Consider the following 24,000-nt stretch of genomic DNA (forward strand, 5'->3'; position numbering starts at 1 on the left):
TTCATGATCGATAACTGCGCGGACGATTGGCGGATCGCGATGACCTGGCAGAGGATCGCGCAGATTTCGCTCGAGTTGTTAATCTGTGCGATCCACCCGATCCCAGGGGAGTATTACTTCCTATGGACGACCAAGCTGGCGAACAAGGGCGGTGACTTCGGCTCGACGTGGGTGCCGTACGACGTCACCCTCTCGCTGCCGATGTTCTTCAGACTCTACCTCATCTGTCGCGTTATGCTGCTCCACTCGAAGCTGTTCACCGACGCGTCGTCGCGCAGCATAGGGGCCTTGAATCGTATTAACTTCAACACCAGATTCGTCCTTAAGACACTGATGACCATCTGCCCGGGCACCGTGTTGCTAGTCTTCATGGTCTCGTTATGGATCATCGCCTCGTGGACGTTACGCCAGTGCGAGAGGTAAGAAATACCTCGATTTATGAAATTAATAAATATTTATGATCAATTTATACAAAGATTATATATTTTTATTACAATTTTAATGCAATATAAGTGACAAAGTATTTTAAACTTTAAGTTAAGTTAAATAATTGATTTAATAGATATTGGAATTGTAAATTAATCAGTGAGGAACGATTTTAGTATAATTTATAATACTTTAAAATTTCGCACGACAATACATACATTGTAAAGAAACAAAGTATTTACAAAATATTTTTCAAAATCAATTCCAAATATTCAATGAAATAACAAACAAAAGAACCGAATCGAATCATTAGTTTAGAAATTAATCCACCAAATAACATAATTAATCACATTGATAAATTTTTTCACGAATTGACGATACCTGCAAAAGTTATAAAACAAAGCATTTTAACTACATTATCGATTAATATATAGAATACGAGTTAGTAACAAGTGCACGAGTTAATTAATCAATAAACACAGATCCAGTACACACTTCGACCATCTATAAATAATGCACGAACATCCCTCGATCTCGTGCGATAAACACGGGGCAAACACGTAGATCCTTGTGACGAGATCAATGTTCGAAGAGCCGAGAGGATGGAACGTGGGGGCGGTTGTTAAAACGACAATGAAGGATTTACTGCGGGCGTCGAGATTGCCGGCCCTCCTATAATTAAATTCTCTTGTAAATAGCGGGGCCGATTTAGGGAATCGTAAAGGCCATCGAAACGATCAATCTTCGGGGCCAATATAAGATTCCCGGCCCATCTTTCGCGCGGCCAAGCGCGAAACCTGCACATTTTTCCCTTTCTCTCCCATTTTTGCTCTCGACAAAAGCTCTCGTTCGCCTCTCCCTCTTTTTCTCCCTCGTCGATGAATAGATCCCTTCCGCTCCTCCGCCATTAAATAAGACGACCATTCTTTTCTCTTTCTCTCTCTATCTCAGTGTTAAAAGAAAGAAAAGGAGGAGTAAGTTTCGTCCACGTAGAGAGTATTGTCGAAGCTCTTTTCGATATTCACAGCTTGAGAGAGAGAGAGACTCTTCTTGATTATCCCTCATGTTAGGATCTTTTGAGGATTTATGGCAGTGTGTAAGAGGAAAATCTGTGTGATCGAGGAACTTGTCAACAAGTTAGGTTAGATTGGGTTGGAAATCTATTGGAAAAGATGCTTAAAGTCAATTTGTGAATTTGATTTGTTTAAAGCGAGAATTATATTGAATAAAACTTTCTAAGTTAAGTTAAGTTGAAAAATTTTCTTAAAAAGACAAAATTGGAAAATCTTATGATCCCAAGGGAATACGATAAATTATGCATATTTGTTTATTAAATTCTTCTTAGAGAAGAGAGATATACAAATTAAAGAACATTTTCGTGTAACCATTGCTATCATTTGACGCCACTTATTCCTTCATTCCCGGTTGTTCCGTTTCCCCAAAGCCCCAGTTTCTCTCGGAATTAGAATTTTAGACACGAGTTCGAACGTGCGCTTTCTCGAGGGAAAGGAATGCTTCCCTCGAGAGCAAGCGATTCGCGTGTGAAGAGAGCTCAACCGGAAACTCCCGGCACCTCCTTATTTCCGTGCATGGAAAATGGCGATAGATTCGCATTCGTATTTTATCCGTAAGAACACCGAAGGAGCGGTTGTAAAATTTCCAAGAGCATCGGAAGAAGACACGAGCGATTAGAGATTTCGAAATTGATATTCAAATTTTCTCAAATTAATATAATTTGATTTTTGCGAGACAAGAAACAAATAAAACTAACTTCTCTTCGAATTTCCTTAAAAATTACGATAATTAGATATCGTTCTCAGTATTTTCGCACATTTGAAATGAGAGGGATTGGATCGATTACTCTCCAAACATCAGGAGGTAGATTTTCGTCGTTTCGAATCTCAAACTACAATATTATCGTTTCTTTCCCAGGGATCTAATCCTGCCTTTCCTCCACCTCGTTTTACGGTATCAACTGTCTTATCTAACCACCTTTAACGCCCTTCGATGCTTTTAACGATGTGAGACGTTACGGCCAATAGTCCACCACCTCTGATTCACCTTTTTCAAGCCTTCGAGGATTATCCCTTTATTTTTTTTTAAGCCGCTAGATTACACGCCTTTATCGTCGTGTTTTTATGGATGATTCTTGACTTTCTCAAATGATATATTATTCCTCGAATAATTTTTATTTTATGAACGAGGTGGCGAGGGGATTTAATATTGTTGGGGGAGCATTTGATAGCGATATGAAACCGTTAATACCGATATATACAAGCAAAAAAGAAATAAAAGAAGTTATCAAAAGTGTCTTTCTCCCCCGAGATTGGAAAAAGAAAAGGAACGTGATAAGATATTAATATTCTGGTTAATGCCAAGACCATAGAAAAAATTATCAAAAATGTGATTAAGAAAAATTTGACTCGTACTCGTTGCATTACAATTCGTTTTAGAATTTACGATTGTATTTTATCTTAATAGAGATTCGATTCACGTTCCTTAACTTTTTTTTTTCTTTTTTTTTTTTTTTGGTAGTTTCAAGAAGAAGTTTCAACCGTTCATTTCCTTTCTTGAGAGGGAAGATTTATCGAGAGGGTAAAACTTGGGTCGTTTTCGAAAATTCCGACCAGAGTTCCGCCACTTTTCGTTTCGATCGTTCCAATTATTTCGAGAGAAAGCCGCACTTTCAGCGGAAACACCGCGCGACGTAACTGAATTACAAGCCTTAATACCGACAGTTAATTGAAAAAGGTTGCGCCAATTGATAAAACGAAACGGCCGAAATTACTTTTAATGGCGTTTAAACTCGTTACGTCGGATAATCTGGAAAAATCGCGGACACCGAGAATTTGAAAAATTGGAGAAGAAAGAAAAGACATTTGATCCGTTAAGTGGAACAGATAGGCTATTACATAGATTGAAAATATATTAGGCTACTGCGTATATATAAAATATCTCGATAACAAAAGTTAAAATAAAATTCAATTGTAAAAATGTAATGCGTTCTCCCTAAACAAATTGAAATTATTAAACTCGACGTTAATTGAATCTTTATTAATTGAATCTTGATTAAGTTTACCCATATTTCAAATGAACTTAAATGCGATAACACAACTTGCATAATCGTAAGAGCACAATAGCTTCTTGTAAACGCAATAGCTTTCTATCGTACATAATTATTATTTACTCCTAATGATAAAAACCTTCTTTTATCATTCTCCAAAACAACGATCCAATGAACAAATTAACGACGAATGAAATTAAAATGCAACGAACCGTGATACATCAAACAAGATCAAGGCACCGAATATCGAGAGCCCGGGAGAATTCGGTTCGGACAAAATCAACAGGATCAGAGGCTTCTGACGAGCTGTAAAAGAGATCTCTCGTCCTAAAAGGAATCTCCTGTAACACTATCTGTCCTATTAGGCGGCTCGATTTAACGAACAGGATTATTAGCCTGTGCGAATGTTATTTCAATGTATCGGCTGGTTAACGATTTCCGATAATGAATTTCGCTGAACGTCGAAGAAAGAGCTCTTATTCCACGGTGCACGCATTTATTACGAATCCAAAGCGAAATTCAAAGCGAGAATGTCGTCAGAACTCGAAGACTACTCGTTATCGACTTTGCAAATATTCTGTGAGCAAGTTGTGATGTATTTCGTGCGATCACTTTTTAATCGAAATGCTCTTGCGATGCAAATTATGCGTGTGCATTGTCTGGATTTAACAGTTGGATTAAACAATTAATTTGGATTAATTTTATCAAACATTTTTTACCGTGTATGAAAATATTGCGTATTAATGCCTCGACGAATTATAAATGTATCTTGAAATGTGTACGTGTGCACCGACAATAAGAGAAAATTGCAGAGAGGAACAATTTATCAAACAACTGTAAGAAAGAGACGCAAGAGAAAGTAGATTAAGACCATCTGTGGTCAGACGCTCCTCGCAGATGCTCTCTTGTGAGACTTTAATAATTACTACAGCTTTCACGGCTATTATATGTTTCTCCTACACAATCTACATTACACAAGCTTTACACATGTTGGAAAATATGTTTTTAAAACTGTCCACCCATTAACAACAAAAAAAAAAACTTAAAAAATTATTCAAACTCGTTCACTTCGTGTTTAATGAATGAATTCCACGACAAATAATTTTCGTTTCTCAGTAAAATTCAAATGAATTATCATTTAATTATCTTATCCAAATAAATTCTTATCTAAAGAGCAATTAAACGAGTTTTCCCAAAGATTCTTAATCAGACACAGGAAGTACACATTCAGTTAATTATCTTTCATCTCGCTAAGAAATTTATAGGTTTACTTATATCTTGATAATAGCCTGTTGGATATCAACTAATATTTTATCCTGTTTTCCGTTGTGCGGCGGCAGGTTTCACGACGAGGAGCACGCGAATCTCCTTAATGCTATGTGGCTCATTGCTATCACGTTTCTGAGCGTCGGTTTCGGTGACATCGTGCCCAACACGTATTGCGGTCGAGGTATAGCCGTTTCCACTGGAATAATGGTAAGATTAAGATGCAACGTTTAATATAGAAATTCTCGCGTGACTTGCATGCACCTTTCGTATTCCTTGGACAAAAAGAAAACATTTATTGTACATTTTTCTCCCAAAATCTTTCACTATTTTATTTTTGAACAATGAATTTAACGCATAAAAATATTCACTCGATCATTGAGAATATAAATCATCAAAAATTCTGAATATTTGATCCTAACAATTTTTCGACGTTTCACGATTTTTTGTATCATATATCGAAAATATCTACACATCAATATTATTTTTACAAAAATTCGATTCTTCGAATTTAGATCTAAGATTTAATTTTGAATCTTTCATGACAATTATGATAAAAAGATGAATCCGTAAATCCTTTCTTCAAATAGATCTGATAAAAAATTCAGTAGGACGATACAGAGAGGGAAATCGAGTATTATCGATCGCAGCATCGCGCCAAGTGTAGTTACGATGCATTCGAAACGACACTTCGTGACAATAAACGCGACACCGAGTCTAATCTCTCCATTGGGACTGGTTCCTTATTGTTACTGCACTCCGTGTCCAATACTAATTCACCTATTTCGAAGCCTCGTAACCTGCGAATCGTTAATCAATTTGATCGTTATGGTCAATTTTCCATGAAATTTCCCGTGACAAACGTATCCGTCCGCCAGATAATCCACAAATGCTCGCATTTATCGCTTTGATTCTCGTAATGGATGATTCTTCCGAATTAATCTGGTCCAAAGACAATTATACAGCTGTATTCGTAGAAAGCAGTATAGTCTTTGGAAAATAATTATCACAATTGGTTTTATACGAAATTCTGATTTCTGAATCGACGACTCTTTAATGGGTGTGATTTTGAGTGATTTTTAATTGAAATTTTTTGCAAGAATTTGCAATCTTTATTATTTTTATTATCATATTCTTTTTATTATGGTTCCAATATTCTGCTATTAACACCGATAGATATAAGAAGAAAACTCTTTTGAATATTGCAAAAAGAAGGAGTTGCGATTTGAAAAAATTGATTCAGAAGAATTATCTTTTATGAGAATCGACCAGACTACGATTCTATTTCTATTTCATAATAAAAATTTCATTGATTAATCTCATTTGTATCACATCTGCATTCCCCTGATAAAAACATTAGATTAATCTAATAAAATAGAATAAGAGAATTAGTTATATAATCAGATATAATTCCAAATTGTGAAAAGAATCTAACGATAAATCTAATGATAAAAAAATCGTGTTTTGAATATCTTATTAAGAAACTACTTGGCAAAATTTTTTACTAGAGTACAGAGGGATGAAGATCTTCTTTCGCGACGTAAAATAAACTTTGGCAGAAAGTAGCTTCGAACGTGAGACACGTGACATCCGATGAGTCGTGAAATTTCATCCACTTACGTGTGTAAAATCTGTTTCACGAAGAAGTTTCCCTTGGCTCGAGAATCAGTCACTTTGGAAACTTTCTATTGGATAAAAAAAAAAAAGAAAATCCATCGAATGTTACTATTGGCTTTAGTTAGCGAATAGTGACGAAATGCCCGAGGGAAAGACTTTAAAACTCGGTTTACTTTGAACCTTTTTTGCACCCGATGAAATTCCGCGGTGAAAATACGTTGCCCACTCCAAGTAATTTTCTGAGAGTAGTTTTTTTTTTTTTTTTATATTGAAAATATAGCGCTATGAAATTGTCCTGAAAGAAAGAATGTAAGCAATTAACATGTAATTTTAAATTGTTAGACGTTGAAAAGATAAAGGAAATATATTCAATAGAAGATTTATATTGGCAAATGATGGAGCAGCATGTTAATTTCCTGATTTAAATCCATTTTCTATTGTGAAAAATTAATTATCGATGTGAAATAATTATACAAGTACAAATATTTCAAATGATAATTTGATTATTGATTAAATAATGAAACGAAAAATAATTGAAGCTATCCTTCTTACTTTCTACTTGACACATTCTTAAATTTTAATGTATCAAAAATTTTATTTCGCAATAATATTAGAAAGAAAAAACAAACATTCTTCTTCGCCCATTCTTCAGATAGTTTAATTTTAATTTAAAATGAATTTCCAAATTTTTGAAAAAAACTTTCAACAATAATAATAATAAAAATCGATAAGATGCTAATTTAGACAAATTTAAAAGAGGTGGGAAAAACATGCATATATATTTTCTGCTTTTCGTTTACTTTATCCTTATTATTTTCCCTTGAATAGAGGCTACGAAGATTTAGTTAAATTAATTTGTAATCATTAGGGATGCTAGTTTCGCAATTAAACGTAGAATGAATAGTTTCCAGTTCACAGGTACGTTTGACGGTGTTTTTAGGGCGCCGGATGCACGGCCTTGCTTGTGGCGGTTGTTTCCCGGAAGCTCGAACTCACCAGGGCGGAGAAGCACGTTCACAACTTTATGATGGATACGCAATTAACGAAAAGGGTAAGACGCAATCTGCTCGTATATCTTGCGTAGGATTGTTCTCCTAGACGTTAAATACCTGTCTCGATGCCTTCTCCAACGTTGAATAATAATCCGGAGACAAGTCAACAATGTGTTGACTGTTATTATCGTTGACAGCAAGATACAATTGATGTTATATCTTGTGGCTTCCATGGCTCGTATTTAATGAGTAATTAACGTTGAAATTTTATTTAATTGTTTATCCTTCGTATTAATTATCCATTCGTTCGTTTATTATTTATTCAATTTAAATTTTTCACTCCTTAAATCTAATTTAATTCATTATTAATTATTTATATCACGATTATTTGGAGATTTGAAAGAATGGTACAATAAAATATTCTCCAATGACAATTAATTTCATCTTATCTTAACTTCTATAGATGATGAAAAACGACTAGAACAAACGACTCTTGACATTTTTCTCATTAACACCGATCTTGATCAAACTAATATCGTTCGCTATATTTATTCCATCCTTGTGATGGAAAAAATTTCGAATAAAAAATGAATGAATAAAAAATAAAATTGACTTACAATAAAACTGATTACCCTGTATATCATCATCAATACATCAAATTTATTCTTTTTATCTTCTTATCCCTTATTCGAAATAAAAATTCAACCTAGAATATGAATTCGTCGACCGATACGAATGTCTGCCAACAAGATAGGCTCGCGTTTCCTACTTGGACGCGAAACGAGCAGTTCATTGTGTGTGTGTCATTGTCATTTTTGTCCATTCTTGATGGTCAGAATATCGCGATCGATCGGTCAACACGACGTTCCTCGTACAAGGAAATCGCATCTTAAAAGGCAAAGACTGCATTCGACCTTGCTTGCCAGCCATTAGAGAAGATAGACGTGAAAAATGAAGAAGAGAAAGAAAAATGACGGAGGTTAGAAAGACCTCTTTTTCGACTAACCTGCATGATCGATCCGCGTTCCTCGAAGGGAGAGGATATTTCGCCTCGTCCATGTCAATATAATCGATGGATTGAACGTTGTCGAGTTTTCAGGGAAGATTTTGAGACTTCGACGAGCCAATATCTCGTTTATGAAGTATTCAATTTCATCGCAATCGAGATACAGCATGTGAACGACAGACATCAGTGTTTGGCTCTGGATCGAAAATCACAATGAATCACAACTAACTTGGTGATATGTGGAAATACGAAAGAGTACTGGCAATAAGGATGGTTACGTGTTATGTCTGTCAATTCAGCTGAAAGGAAAATTTACGATTTAAACGAAATTCATGTTCTAAGTATACGTAAAATCATTGTTTTCGCGATAGCTCGTTCCTAGATTCGCCATTAGTTGAAATAAATAACTTTTTCGATCGTTCAAACGATTATTGGACGTTCGAGATTGCCAACCTATTTTATCGCGAATTCGAGAAATTGGAATTCTTGTTCAATTAACGACGAGTGAAATTGGTTGCAGAAAGTGTACAACGTTCTTTTTACAAGCCTCTATTTTTTTAATTTCGATAGAGATAAAATATATCGGCGGCAATTAGAAATTTAATGGATCTTAATTTCATTCGATGGATCATTTAATTAAGCTTCGAAATCGTGTAATATATAAATAGGTGCTATGCGAATGATTAAAAGAATTATAACTTAGCGAATGGTATTAGCTCGTTGTAGTTGTATAAGTAATACAAGTCAATTGTTGTCGAATGTTTAATATAGATTAAGATCAGCAATTCGATCAATGCTAAAATAAAATTAGAATAAGAGTATAAGAATTAAAATCATTTTTTTTTGTATATTAATTTATTAATTTATGAAATATTTTTGTAGCAATAATTTCCATTCCGCTATTCGATATCTATCGATCTTTCAATTTTATAATAAATATTCACATTAATTCGATGAGTCAAATAAAATAAAACGAACGATTATCATTTACGAAATCGAATGGAAATTATTTAGAAAAATGAATATATTTCCCATAAATTTATCAAAATCGAACACCAAGGCATTAAAGTCATACCTATTCGTCAAACAGGAGTAACGAGATCTGTTCTGTTCCAGTTGAAGAACGCTGCAGCGAACGTGTTACGCGAGACGTGGCTAATTTACAAGCACACTCGGCTGGTGAAGCGTGTCAATCCGGGACGTGTTCGAACGCATCAGCGGAAATTTCTATTGGCTATATACGCGTAAGTCGATGTACACGCGACATATTTTGATTGACATTCCCTATATAACAGAGAAGAACGATTATAATTCCCGCGTACACCAACTTTTCAGGCTGAGGAAAGTCAAAATGGATCAGCGAAAATTAATGGACAATGCCAACACCATCACGGATATGGCCAAGGTACCAGCACGCAAGTAACTTAAAATTCAATTAAACTTCCTTGGCCCCGCTTTCGTCGATGAATTCTATCGTTGCCGATCTGCCAGCTTTTGTACAACAAATCAAACAAACTCTTCGTTTCGCGATCTCTATCCTCCACCGTGAAAAACATTGTTTCCCATTGGCTTGTAACGACACAATCTATTCCAGGTTGTTGTTCGTTAATCCTCCATTCATGCAACTTTTCAATTGTTCCCTACATCGCGAGTCCTGCGAGTGCCTGTTACGGTGATTCTGATCGCTCAAGATTGTTGAACTGGTTTTTCCTATTGCATGGACTCGTGACAAAACCAATATTCTCGATGCTCGACTTAAAAAGAACAAAAGTTATCTTTTCTTTTACTTTCGATCAATATTGCTTCGTAATTTTAAAATCGGATAATATGATGCGGTATGGAAATCATTTTTAAAATTCACGAGAAATTAATATTCACCTTAGATTAATTAAAAACAAAATATTGTCAAAATATTACCAACAAATCTACTCTCCAACAATATCAAAATCATCTCACATAATTAAAATCTATAAAACTAATCATTCCTCAAATAAAAACGCAATGTATGTAAATCGTATGAAACACAATCTTCAAAATATTATCTAGATAAATCTAGCCTTCTGCATTTTCGTATTCAATCCATATAATATTTCTATAACTGCAATACAAACTTAATCGCTTAATCGTCCTCCAAACAGACGCAGAACACAGTGTACGAGATCGTGTCAGACATGAGCACGCGCCAGGACGCACTGGAGGAACGTTTGGGGGGCATGGAGGATCGGCTGATGAACTTGGAAGAGAAACTGACCGGGTTGCAGGCTCAGCTCGAGCTGCTGCCCGAGGAGTTGACCAGGTGTCTGGCCCAACACGCCGAGCGTATGGAGCAGAGGCGGAACTTCCTTCACCCCGACACCGCTGTCGCGATGGCGTCGACGGGCGGCGGCGGCGGCGGCGGTGGTGGTGGCGGTGCATCAACCGGGAACAGCCTGACGATGGGCATCTCAGTTTCGGCCCATCACCCTCTGGCCAATCTGTCGAACTCGCTGCCACACTCGAGGAGCGTGCCAAGCGCGCCCAGCACCACGTCCCTTCACCCTTGGCCGGCCAATTCGATCCTGCCGCCAGTCTCGAGTCGTACGCCACACTTGGTGCCCGAAACCGGAAGGCATCACAGCCTGGCACATTCCACGGTGGCCACGACCACGACCTCGCAGTCGGCCACCAGACTCACCTCGCAATCTGGAATGGGAGGGCTGGGCAACAGTCAGGGGTCGGACACGTCTCCACACAGCTGAGTCTCGTCTTTGCAGCCGCAGCACTCGTATTAAAAAGGGACACGGGACCACGGTCCTGTCTCCGTGTCCTGAACGACGCTCGCGTACCATCGAGTCCCTTCACCGCGATAATTGGTTCTCCGAGTCTCTCTTTCTGTCTCTTTCTCTCTCTCTCTTTCTCTCTTTATCCCTATCTATATCTCTTTGTTTCATTTTCTTTCTTTCGTATCCGTGAATCTATCTCTGTCCGTTAAATGATAAACTCTCTCGGGGATAGGAAGCTTCTTCGGGTTCATATTCGGGCTCATACCGAATTCGTTGACCAGTGTTCGCGAACTAGTTTAGGTCTCGCATCCGGTTGATGGTAGTTTTAAGGTCGGCCTGGCTGCGATGGTTACGACGTGCATAATAATTGTTAGATATCACGTGTAATGATATTCACTTTGGTTATCTATTTATATGCGCTAAGAGACCTATTTTCGAGAATCCCTTTGTTCAAGTTTCACGATTTTAAGGGCTGATTGTAGAAAGTGTAGTATAGAAGCGGAGAGACCCAGCGGAGAAATTAACGAGTGTTTCCCCAACTCGCAGACTGCCTAAAGCTCAAGAAACGACACCGTGTACGATGTGTTAAAACGTTTCGATCGTCTGGATCTCTCTCGTAGCGAATTTAAACAACGATTCTTTTCGAGCGATTTTCACCGAGCCAAATAATCAAGCCTCTCAGCCATCGCCGACTGAATCGACTCGCCTACTTTTATAGCCGCGGATAAATTGAAAGTTTTGCAGTAGCATCGACAACGGGTCCAATCCTCTTCCCGATTGATTGTGTCTTCTTACCGAGTAAAAAAAAAAAAAAAAAAAAAAAGAAACAATTAGTAAAAAGGGAAACTTTGTACACACAAACACATACTCAAATACACACACACACAGAGAGACACGTACACATACACATAGAAGGGAGATCGATCCAATGTGGTGATTAAAAATAAGAAAAAAAAAAAAAGAGCGAATACACAATGAACAAACGAGAGGGAGGGACTCACGGACGCGAGCGTCCTCTTCCAAATCGCTGCGAGCTGCTCCCCTGCCCAACTTGCGTGCCTGAAAACTTTTTTCTTAATATTTAAATATATATTCGACACACACACACACACACGAACTCCATCTTATCTCTGTATACCTCGTGAATTAAGAAAAAAAAAAAAAAAAAAGAAAAAAAAAAGAAAAAAAGAGAAAAAATACGAAAGGGAAAAAACAGGTGGAAAAAAGAAGAAGAAAAAGAAGAAGGGAAAAGGGACAGGTATAAGGTGTGTTTTATACGTTACGAGGGAAATGTGCGTGTGGAGAACGTCTCCCCTCGACGAGGACAACAAGAGTGGCTCTTGAGCTGGACGAGCGCACAGAAAAAAAAAAAAAAACGTTTTCGAACGCGTTTATAAGAAGATTAAAATATTAATGTTATTAGGAAAAGAGATAATACGCGGCACACTGTGTTCGTTACGCGAATTTTCGTTTCCGCTTCGGATCGCGTGCGAGGGGATGGAAGAGATAGCGTGGAAAATATTTTACGAATATTTTAGAAACGATATCGACACACTATCGAATAGATTGTCAAACAACAAATTTTTTTAATCGTACGAGAAATCGTTCCGAATACACACGCTACTCCACTTATCTCGCTATCTTCTCCTATCCGCGAGCTGATTCTTACTTCGTTTCCTGCTGATAGAGGGAAAAAAACATATTTACTATTTTCGGAGCTGTGATTATAATAACGTCGCAAGTTTATTAAGTACAATCACGTGGTGGCGTATTATAGCGTGAAGTTATAATTAATTCATCGACCCTCGTAGAAAATGTATTTATACCCCGAAGGGAAAAGACTCTTAAAGAGATTCATTCATAATGAATTGTTTTGTTTTCGAGGGAAATATGTTTTGTTGAAATTGGCCATTTATCCCCTCCGATTCACTTCCCTCTCCACTCTTGTATTATTAACATTAAATAGTACCACGTATCAACCACCATCTCGTGATTGTACCTGGCGATATAACTTTCTAAAAGACAAGTGAAGAGAAGAGAGAGAAAAAAAAACCAGGTCGATCAAGTGGATGAAGGTTATTCGAGGACAAAAAATTTCACCGCACCCCCCCGAATTACGCTGGACGAGCTTGAGGGGCCATCAACAGAAACCACGAAGCAAACGTCCGGATGGTCTGCATGGAAGAAGAACGCAAAGTGATCTTATCTGCTTTAACGTCCGTAGGTTACATAAGATATTATATTGTTAGCGTATATCAAGTGTATGGGGTACAAAGGTCGTACCTATGAAAGAGGGAGAAAAAAAATTTTTTTTTTTTTTATAAAACGGTCTACGCACGATGGTGAACACGTGTACGTGTGTATGTGTATGTGTGTGAGTGTGAGTGTGAGCGTACGATGGTCCAACCATGATAAATATTGATTTTATCGAAAATTATTGCCGACGAAAATGATGCAGCTCAAAGGGGATGCGACCCTGTAACTTCGTCTTGTTTAGAAGGGATGGTACAGGGAAGTAATCTGTTTTTCTTAAATGAGAGGGAATTTATTTTTCACGATAAAAAAAAAACACGAGATATATTTGATAAAAAAGTTCGAAACGATCTTGATCTAACGTAACTTCGTGCAAAAACGAGTTTTTTGATGTACGTAGTAGTTCTCTCTTTTTTTTTCCTTTTTTTATTTATTTATTTATTTATTTTTTCTTCTTAGATATTTGAAGACATTGGCGTCAGAGAAACTGCTTTCAGATGTGTTCAGAAATTCTTCGAAGTGTTCCGGAAAGTATCCAGAAAGTGTTCCGTCATCTTCTCTTTTTCGATCGAGGAAGAGATGTTAGAAATTTTTCTCGTTAGAGACAAAATAAATTTTTACGAGAAAACGCCAATAATCGTGGCGACAAATGTTTCAAACGTAGTTTCGAAGATTTGCGAATAACGAAATCAAAATTTTAAATACGTTGTTGAAAATTTTTGATTATGGAAATAAATATGTTTCCTTTGAATTGTATTATTTTCGATTCAATATTATTAGAGAATTGATATTTGTAAGATCGTATAATTGGGCCAATTCATACACCCAATGGAAACCATCGCCAGATAGGATTATTTCAACAAAAGTACGATTTGAGAACGAAATTTGTAACGAGACTGAATGAAAAGACACTTGAAACAGGAAGTCGTAAGTTATCTTACAGAAAACCTTCAACATTTCTGTATACTCCATTCCCAAACTTCCGTTTCTCAACCTTTATGCTACGACGTTTTATTATGATTGAACGCATGCATATCCATTCACTGCGAAATTCAATTTAATCCTCGTGCCATTAAAATTTAACGTTCTTCATTGGAAGGATCAACAATGCTATATTTATTATATATCTATATATACGCCATAAATAACATAAAAAATACAAAATGAAGAATAAAAAATTCTTTTTTCTAAATTAGAAAAAAATGACTACGCAGCAGAAAGGATAAAGCACCATAGTGTTCCTTGAAATATTTAAAATTAGAGATACCAAAATACTCTCCAATAATTTATAAAAATTCATAGATGAAAAAATATTCTTAGCCACTAATCCTTTCCTCGGCTAAAATTTCTTATAAAATTGAAGCTCCTGAAACATAGTAAAAAAAAAAAAAGAAAAAAAAAAGAAAAAAAAATGAATTACACGAGTATATAATAAAGTTTAAAACACCATAGTGTTCCTCGAAATATTTTGTATTAAAGTATCTGAATAACCATCACTCCTATAAAACCTATAAAAAAAAATCTAATCCTCTTCAATCAACTAATGCATATGAATCATTTAGAGTAAGGATGAACTCAACAAAAATATATTTATAAAGAAGAAAAAAGCCAAAAACAATTTTTGTTCCCAATAAAAAATCTTAATTTATATTAAAAAAAAAAAAAAAGGACAAACAAAATTTATTATGGATATAGTAACGTAGTGTAAAATAAAAAATTGTTGACAAAACGTTGAATTCACTCTTAATATTTCCCTTACTCTCCTCGCGCATCCCACATTCTAATTTACCACTTCCTGTTCAAGTGACAATTTTCACCGATGGCGGAAGGCGCAGACGCCCTTCTTCGCGTGTATTCATTGCGCGTGACCGTGAAAATTGTGCGGGTTCGAACGGAAATTCACGCCATCTCGATCTTATCACGGTCAATCCATCGAGGGGTGGCCGAATTTCCGATCGCGTGACGTTCGACCAAGTCGGTCAAGTTTGCGAATGCGATCACACCGATATCTCGAATATTATAACGAAAACGGACGCATTGCGTTCGCGAATCGAGTTAATTACGTTAATTAAGGCTAAACGTTGACGTTGAATACGTGATCGGGGGGTTAAAAAACGAGGGAAGACACGTTAACGAGCTGCATCGTTGAAATTAATCGCGTCACGCGACTGTGGCCGATTCATTTCTTCGATTTTATCAGCTGTATATATTATATGTGTATAAATATATTATACACACGCACACACATGAACATGTATACAGAGGAACGGTAATATCATTCGGTCGTAGCGATGGAATCATGGAATATTCGAATGTTTCGTGCAATGAATTCTTTTTGTTGCGGAGAATAGAATTGTTGCAATATTTAATACAAAAATGTTTGCAATATTTAGGATAATAATATAACAGATATAAGAAATTTGTTACTCTTAATCCTCTGTAAAACCATGTTACATTGAAATCATACTGATATATTTTTTAAGTCTTGTTTGACAGTTGTACTTCTTTCCATTTAATTAATATAGTTTATTTTATTAATATAATTTATCACAGAATATTGGTCAAAATTTGTTTCGAAAGAAATTATTTCTTCGCTACTTCTATTATTGAAAAATTAATGAAAAATCCATCGCTACGAAGACACGAATACGAAACAAGAATACGAATATACCTACAAAAGGAAAAAACATAAGACACGTGTCGTTATTATTATATTATGGATATTTCGTGGCGCATTGTTTCGTAATATACTGTTGATTTCGCGCGATTATCGGCGATATTATTACATTGTCCGAGGCACTCCGTGTCCAGAGATCCGTTCTATCCAATGTGATCAATCCCGAAGATGTTCAAGGCTTCGAGAAACAGTGCGACGATGTTGTACACGTGCCGAGGAGAAACGAGTGAAAAGGATAAAAGAGAAGAAGACTAATAGCGATAAGATCAATCGATTCGCAGGGGGAAAAAATTACGAGGAAACTTTGAAGATATTTTTGGGGGTGGACCAACGAACTGGAAAGAATGAAGGAAGAAAGAAAGAAAGAAAAGGACCGCTTGGCTAATCTTGGCCGTTGTTTCAAGAAAAAGAAGAAAAAAAAAAACGCGCACATATATTCATTTCACATTCGCGAAAGAACAAAAGATTGTTTGTTAACATGAAGGAGAGAAAAGGAAGGCTCGTTCCCTGCCCTCAGAAGTAATCGAGCATTCATTTCCGCTGAAACATTGGGACCTGGTGTGTCTTGTCCATGTCATTGTTTCATTTCGAAAGCGTTGTTTCGCGGCCACTCCGAAACGCGAAACGGGACCAAAGAAACAAAAAAAAAAAAAAAAAAAAAAAGAAGAAAAAAAAAGACACAATTGTTAAAACAAAACATTCTCATTCCTCTTCCGTCTTCTATCCTCTTTTCTGGCCGCCTTCACGAAGAATTTCTCTCTCTTTTTTCTAATCGATACGTTCCTACCTTCTTCTTAGACAAGATCCTGTGTTACCTTACGTAATCCTCCACTTCCTTTCTTTCCATTCTTCTATTTCATTCTTCTGTTCTCCATTCATGCCTATTTTTCTTCCTCTATTTCTGACTCTCTTTCTTACTTCTCTGTCGCGGCTCAACGATATTTTCCTGGACACGACGACTCCACGACGATATTTTTATATAGATTTCTTAAAAGTGCATTATAGTGCCAGAAAGACCACGCCAAGTTTAAGAGGAGAAAAAAAAATATATATATATATATAAAAAAAACGAAAAAAAATTAAAAATACACATGCAGTCTCAATATTACTGATGCATTAGGCAGATAGGAGACCGAGATTCTATTAAGTATTATATTATATGAAACACGGACTCTTGTATAGATGGGTGATCGTCGAGATCATCGACGAAACGGCGCATTGGTCATATGAGACAGGTTCAATGAAACGACATGATCGAAGAATTAATCGATTACGTACTTCAAAGATTGAAGATACATTATTCGATCAAGAAACTTGCATTGAGAACCGAGAATTCGATTAAGAATTTTCGAGAGATTGTTTCGCGCTGATCAAGAGTATCGAATTAAAATTAGACTGACGAGCATAGGATTGTAAATCGTAAAGTAGTAGCCTCTTACTAGTAGACACATCGAGCAGAGCAGATAAGGAATCGTGAAGACGAGACGTTCAATCGTGACATTGTATCTTTGAAAGAAAATGAAAATTCTTTAAACAACTCCAATGCCGTTTTTTTTTTCTCAAGCTGCCGCAGAGAAAAAGAAAGGAAATGTTATTATTACACGTTGCTTCGTCCAATCATTCGTAATCGTTAACATCCTTTTTTGAAAACTATGTTTCACATTACCGACGAGAATATGGGATACAAGATCCTTTCACGATTTTATTTCAACGAGAAATACCTCTCGAAAAGTCGAACGACCTAACGTCTGAAATATAAAATATCGAGTTAACAGAAGGATAATAAAGAAGGAACAGAGAAAGGGTACAGAAGAATCATAGAAATGAATTTCTTGCGAGAAGCAGGTAGACATATCCTCATAACAAAGGTTCGTTTTTGTGAGAAGAAAAGAAGAAGAAGAAAAAAAAAAAAGTAGAAATATAAAGAAGAATCGTCCCAGTGTGATAATCAGTGAAAAGGACCTTAAATCGGCGATCTGTATATTGCCCGAGTGAAATTGTTTCATTCGATGACTCTTCTTCATACGTTCATACACACAAATAATTAATACCGCGTGTGCATATAGGACGAACCAACTTTGTCATCATCCGAAATATTTTTGTTATTTTGAACAATATTGACGAGAATAGCCCGACGAGTACTGTTTAAAAAGAAAAAAGAAAGAAACGATCGACAAGGATCCCAGTCTTTCTTTTCCTCTAAAACAGAAAATTTTTTAATCGCTTTATTACTTTTAATCGAGGGATTAATCATTCGAACGACTAATTTCGATCGTATTGGTCAGAGTAACACGAAATATTTTCAAAATGACAAAGCTCCTACCCCGTCGCAAATATGCCGAGATTGATTTGTATGTTTATACCTGTAAATATGTGTATACTATATTGTGTAATATACACGATATTATAGTATATAGTGTATATATATACATATATATATCGAAACGTGTATTATGGCCTTTGTTTCATGCAGAGTTTATATACGTACGTTTTAAGGAAACGAGGAGGGCGCTTTTGTGTTCAGGGGCGCGCAAGTTCTCCGACATACACGAACATATAAAAAAAAGGATCGTCGTCAAATTTTGCGCCCGTCGAGAGTGTCTCGTGAATGTTTAAATGTTGTGTACTTCACATGTGTACATATGTATTTTGTACGTTCGATGAGCTCGAGAATAATTGGGGCGCAAAGTGTGATCGAATCCCCTGCGAGAAGATTTTTGAGGGTGGTTCTCCCCTGTTGTGCGACGTTGATGATAATTCCTTGCGTGTCGAAATTTTTGGATATTGGTCGAATGGAATAATGCAAATATATTTTATATCTTCTTTTCGTTGAAGATGATGAGTAAAAAAAATATATATATATATATATATATATATATATATATTGCATTTCTCTTCTTCATTGAAACCTTTGAATAACGTTTAAAGTATTGAAACTATTCCACGAGTAAAATTTTAAATAATAACTCGTATCGAAAAATACTCTCCATCTAAATTAAATCTTTGGAACGATGCAAAGAAAATATTTTTAAATTCGAATTGAATATCGATAAAATAATTTTTCAAAAAAAAAAAAAAAAAAAAAAAGAAAAGAAACACTTGCGTTATTCCAACCGATCGACGTTTCGAGCCTGTGCTACAGAAAAAATAAAAATCGCGCTATGTTCAACGCTGCGCACCGTATAACACAATGGACCGCGTTCTCGTGTACCTCGGAAAATATGAGAGTAACCGATTGCACTCGGTTGCGACGTACTGCGCAATATGCACGGGGAGTGCGTAACTGCCGCCTTCATTCCGTGAAATCGTTCGTGCCCGTCAACGCTGACAGTCGTGAAAACGCGTCGTGATTCGAAAAAATGAAAAAAAAAAAAAAAAAAAAACAAACAAACAAAAAAAAACAAAAAAAAAAGAAGAAAAAAATAAATAAAAGAGGAACAAAAAAAAACGCGCACACGAACACCGGAATTTACCCGTGAAACACACACACACACACACACACACACACACAAATCGCGCTGTGAAAGAAAAAAGAAAAAAAAGAAAAAAAAGGTCAGGCGTAATCGGAACATAAATCGGACTATATCTTTGTACATAAACGTAGTTGAACAGAGACAGAGTTGTTTCCACGTTGATCCTCGTATACTTTCTTCCTTCCTGTTACGAAACTTAATTAGCGAAACTTTTGATCGATGGGCCGACGGATCGACAATGCATTCGAAGGGGGAGGAGAGGGGGAAGGAGGGAGGGAAGGGATGGAGGGAGAAACAAATTCTCGATCACGGGATTGGAAGACGTTGGATATTGTTGACACGCGTAAGACAGTGTGACAGCGCGGATATTCCGTACGAAAATCGCAAAAAATGATTGCGATCGTACGGAAAATAAATGGGAGGGGGAGGAGGGAGGAGGAGCGGGGGAAATAGAGGGGGGAAGGTGGGATAAAAGACGGATAAAAGAGAAAGACGATAAACGACGAGGAAAATATAAATCGGAGAAATCGGTTTCTCCGTTCGATTTATACGAGAATTACCACGTTATTAATACATATTGGTCATTTATTATTGTTGTTATTATTACGGACGATTATTATGATTATTACGGATTATTATGATTATTATGATGAATAACGGTAGCGTTTAAACGGTTTTAACTCTCAAACACTTTATTAAGATCTTTACCAAATATTAACTAGCGGGCTGTCGCCATCTAACTGTTACATAAAATGACCAACAAATTACTAAGTAACGTAATACCTATTAATCTATATAGGATGATCTAGCGACCACGAGTTAAAGGGAAACAGTCTTTTTTAATGAGCTCTCTATCCATCTATCTAATCTATCTATCTAACTCTTTCTCCCTATTTCTCTATTTCTCTTATACTATTTATATACCGTTGACAGGAGACACAAAAGATGAAGCGATAATGGAAATGTGCTAAATATTTTTTGTTTCACGAAAATTGTTCACTAATTATGATTATCACACTCATTTATCATACATACTCATCGTCATCGAGTCTTTGTATTCAAACGTTTGTGTCTGACTTGGAAATAATATTTCGGTAATTGCCTGATCATAATTGATAAATGCAGTTTTATTTAGACTAAACGATCTTCATTGATCGACGTTAGGCTCTAATCTATCAGTAGTTGGTATACTGAACGGATGGTGCATTGAAAGAGGTTTATATTATCGCTCAATTGTTTACAACGAATCGGTTCTGACTGAATTTTTAACTTCATATACCTCACTTGTATCGCTCATAAACACTTTCTTTCATGATTATTCTAATCATTATCATAAAAACTATGATTAATATATAATAAAGAAAAATAGGAAAATAAGAAATTAACAAGTAAAAAAATAAGTAAAATTAAAAAAGTAAAAATTCAAAATATCAGAAAATTTCTTTCTAAATGATTCTTTATATATATATATATATATATATAAAATAATATTATAATTATTAGAAAATTGCATTTACTCAAGTTGATCGAATTTTATGGCACGATTTATGATATTTTCTTTTACGTACCTTGTTATCGAGGTTTACAGAAAATATCCAAGACAATTTGTTTTCACAATAGCTGTGTCGATATTTTAATCAACTAGTCGACGAACAGCATTTTTATTCACAATACGATTCGATTGCTTTCACGTAAATCTAATGCGAGTGTCGTTGACGTTGCAATTGTACAAGCTGATTACGTAAGTCCACGAAGACTTTTCTTCACAGACATTCTCTGCATGGAGCATGGAAAATCTGAAACAAAACGAAAAGGTCTCTATAATTCCGCGACGGTTGTTCAAATTCAATTGAATGGAAAATACGTAAAATTACTTCGTCAAATTTTATTTGCCGAATAATATATGTACTTGAATTTACATTTATTATGTAGGATCGAACGAAATTATTCGCGTCTCAAAAAAAATAATTCCATAAAAGTATTTTCAAACTTTATTTATTTATTAAAGGAAACTTAGTCATTGTAAAAATTCAGAAAAAAGTTTAAATTCATATTTTTTATAAAATGAATAAAAATTTTATTTATTCAGTAGTGAATATATATAAAAATATTTTTAAATTTATTTATCATTAATTATTGAAAAAAATTCTTTTCTGATTAAAAAAAAATTTAGCACGACGAATAAATTTAACATCTATGTTTTTCACGAGAAAAATAAAAATTTGTTCATCCAATTTCTTATTCAATCATTCTTTTCGAATTGGATAACATGAAGAAGAGATATTCGGCATTATTTTTACAGTTTCGTGAATATGGAGTTTTCCAAAGTAGAACTCTCAATACCAGGCTACATCTTATGTGTGTCCTTTCAATGTGACAGCCCATCGGAAAAGTTCTATATAGATAACGAAAGAGAAGTAACCCACAGGGTGTCGCGTTAGCACTTGTACATTATTGGACGATGGCTGGTGATGAAAAAGCATGTAATGCTTGCTCAACTGCGAAACAAAAAAAAATTGTAAATCTTTGGGTCGTTCATTTCCCAAATGTTCGGTGCGTCCACCGTAATTTAGAGGAGCCGAGAAGAAATCTATATATTTCTTGCTAATTTTCTATCGAAAAACTTGTTCAAAATACCGTTGTTACACAAGATATCGATTGTAAAAAAAAAAAAGAAAAAAAAAAGAAAAATAAAATAAATAAACGAACAATCGCGACGGGAGAATAAAGTGAGAGCTAGATAGAAAAACTTTTTAGAAGAGAATAAAACTTAGCGACGCGATAATTGAAAGGGCCAGCGACTTTGTAGCCAAATATATAATAACGAAATTTATCGAGTGAATGAGAAAAATAGAAAAAAAATAAATAAATAAAAGTAAAAAAAAATTTTAAACAGACGATCGCACCGCCTGTACTCCAAAAAATAAAAAAAACTCTAGGCTTTTGTTTCGAATTTGTTTTTCCACGAATTCGATTTTCCATTGTGTTTCATAGGATTCTTTGTACCTAGTATTATATGACTGAGTAAATTTTAGAAGCTTCACCATTGGAAAATGGACGATTCACATATAGAATGTAACATCGTGGTGAATGAAACGAGATCGATTGAACGAATAAAAAAAAAATGGTACCTCTGTTGTACTCTGTTACGGCGTGAAACGTGCAATGATGCAGAGTAATTTCTTGAAAATTTTCAAAGAAAAATTGCATCGGTGATGACGAAGGACAAATTGCAATTTTTTTTTTTTCTGAAAAATCAAAATATCTGAATTTAATTTAGCAATATTGAATATTGAAAAAAAAAAATATTTTGTGTTATAACTTTATAACTGAAATGTAAAATTAAACGATATTTATCATCATTCTCTATCTAATTATTTTTATATATCTAGATTATTTTATTTTATTGATTATAAATTTATGATAACTTCATTTTTTTATTTATATGATTCCATTTGTACTTCGTTCCCTCAATCACCGATTCAATTAACGCGGATGATAGCGCTCGTTCTATAGAAGAGATTATAAATGAGGATGGAATTTATAATTTTATTAAATTCGCGAGTTTTGTAAAATGTAAAAATGTGAAAATATAAAAATGAGCGAACGCTATTATTGCGCGATGAATAAATTTAAAAACAATTCCCACGCAACGAATCTTGAAAGTAGTCAATATCTAATCAATTCCGAAGATACCGTAGCGGTAGATGATTTAAGAAAATAAAAAAAAACGAAAAAAAAAATGGTGAAAAAAAAGAGAAACCAGTGTAAAACGAGTAATGCCAATAATGTTGAATAAAGAATGGAAAGAAACAGAAAACATTTATAAAGTGAACGATGTTCAAACGAATGATAAAGAATCTTCCATTAGATTGAATATCATTATGGAGCATCGAGATTGTAATACTATAAAAAAGAAAAAAAAAAAATGAATAGAACAAACCGGTGTTGTTATTCCGAAACATACGAGTAACGATTAAAACGATGCGAGGTGTATATATATATATATACGTATTATTATATAATTAAATATAGCGATGAGAAGACAAAGAAACAAACAAAAAAATGTAGCACATATTTTTAAAGAGGAAAAAAAAAAAAAAAGAAAAGAAACGAATACCGTGTTTAACGAAACGAGCCGTGTTTGAATCGAGCAGACTCGTGCATGAGGTGCTAATCACGGCGCTAATAAGTTAAAGAAAGAGAAAGAATAAACCTTATTAATCATAGGCGAATTAATTAATATCAAGCGAAGCACCAGTCGATAAAACTTTAATCGTAGCGTGTATTTTCGAGGAACGCTGCTAAGAAAGAAAAAAAAAAACGATCTTCGATCCTTTACGAAGGGATAGGAGTATAATGACTAATAATGTTTATGAACCAATGCATTTTCATGCCGAAAAACAAATAAAATTTGCAAGTCGAATCTTATTGTCTTTTACTTCGATACATCCTGTACCTTTC

The 24,000-nt window shown here is 35.2% G+C and overlaps 1 protein-coding gene across 1 annotated transcript; it reads left to right on the forward strand.

Annotated features, from left to right (window-relative positions):
* Positions 1-23,962, forward strand: SK (small conductance calcium-activated potassium channel). The gene is made up of 6 exons (XM_012484486.3): positions 1-419; positions 4,831-4,966; positions 7,314-7,424; positions 9,488-9,615; positions 9,707-9,776; positions 10,510-23,962. Exons 1-6 carry the CDS (start codon positions 4-6, stop codon positions 11,107-11,109), a joined length of 1,461 nt encoding a protein of 486 aa, XP_012339940.1. The 5' UTR covers positions 1-3; the 3' UTR covers positions 11,110-23,962.
* The last annotated feature ends 38 nt before the right edge of the window (positions 23,963-24,000 follow it).

Source organism: Apis florea, unplaced genomic scaffold, assembly GCF_048593485.1.
Source record: "Apis florea isolate Af1SG1 unplaced genomic scaffold, ASM4859348v1 contig_3811_pilon, whole genome shotgun sequence".
Lineage (NCBI taxonomy): Eukaryota > Metazoa > Arthropoda > Insecta > Hymenoptera > Apidae > Apis > Apis florea.

Bases quoted from the DNA above. Each gene is read 5' to 3' on its own strand.
- SK (XM_012484486.3), top strand. From the start codon at position 4: ATGATCGATAACTGCGCGGACGATTGGCGGATCGCGATGACCTGGCAG. The intron at 420-4,830 runs GTAAGAAATACC...GTGCGGCGGCAG, and splicing joins ACGTTACGCCAGTGCGAGAG to GTTTCACGACGAGGAGCACG. The intron at 9,616-9,706 runs GTAAGTCGATGT...CCAACTTTTCAG, and splicing joins TTTCTATTGGCTATATACGC to GCTGAGGAAAGTCAAAATGG.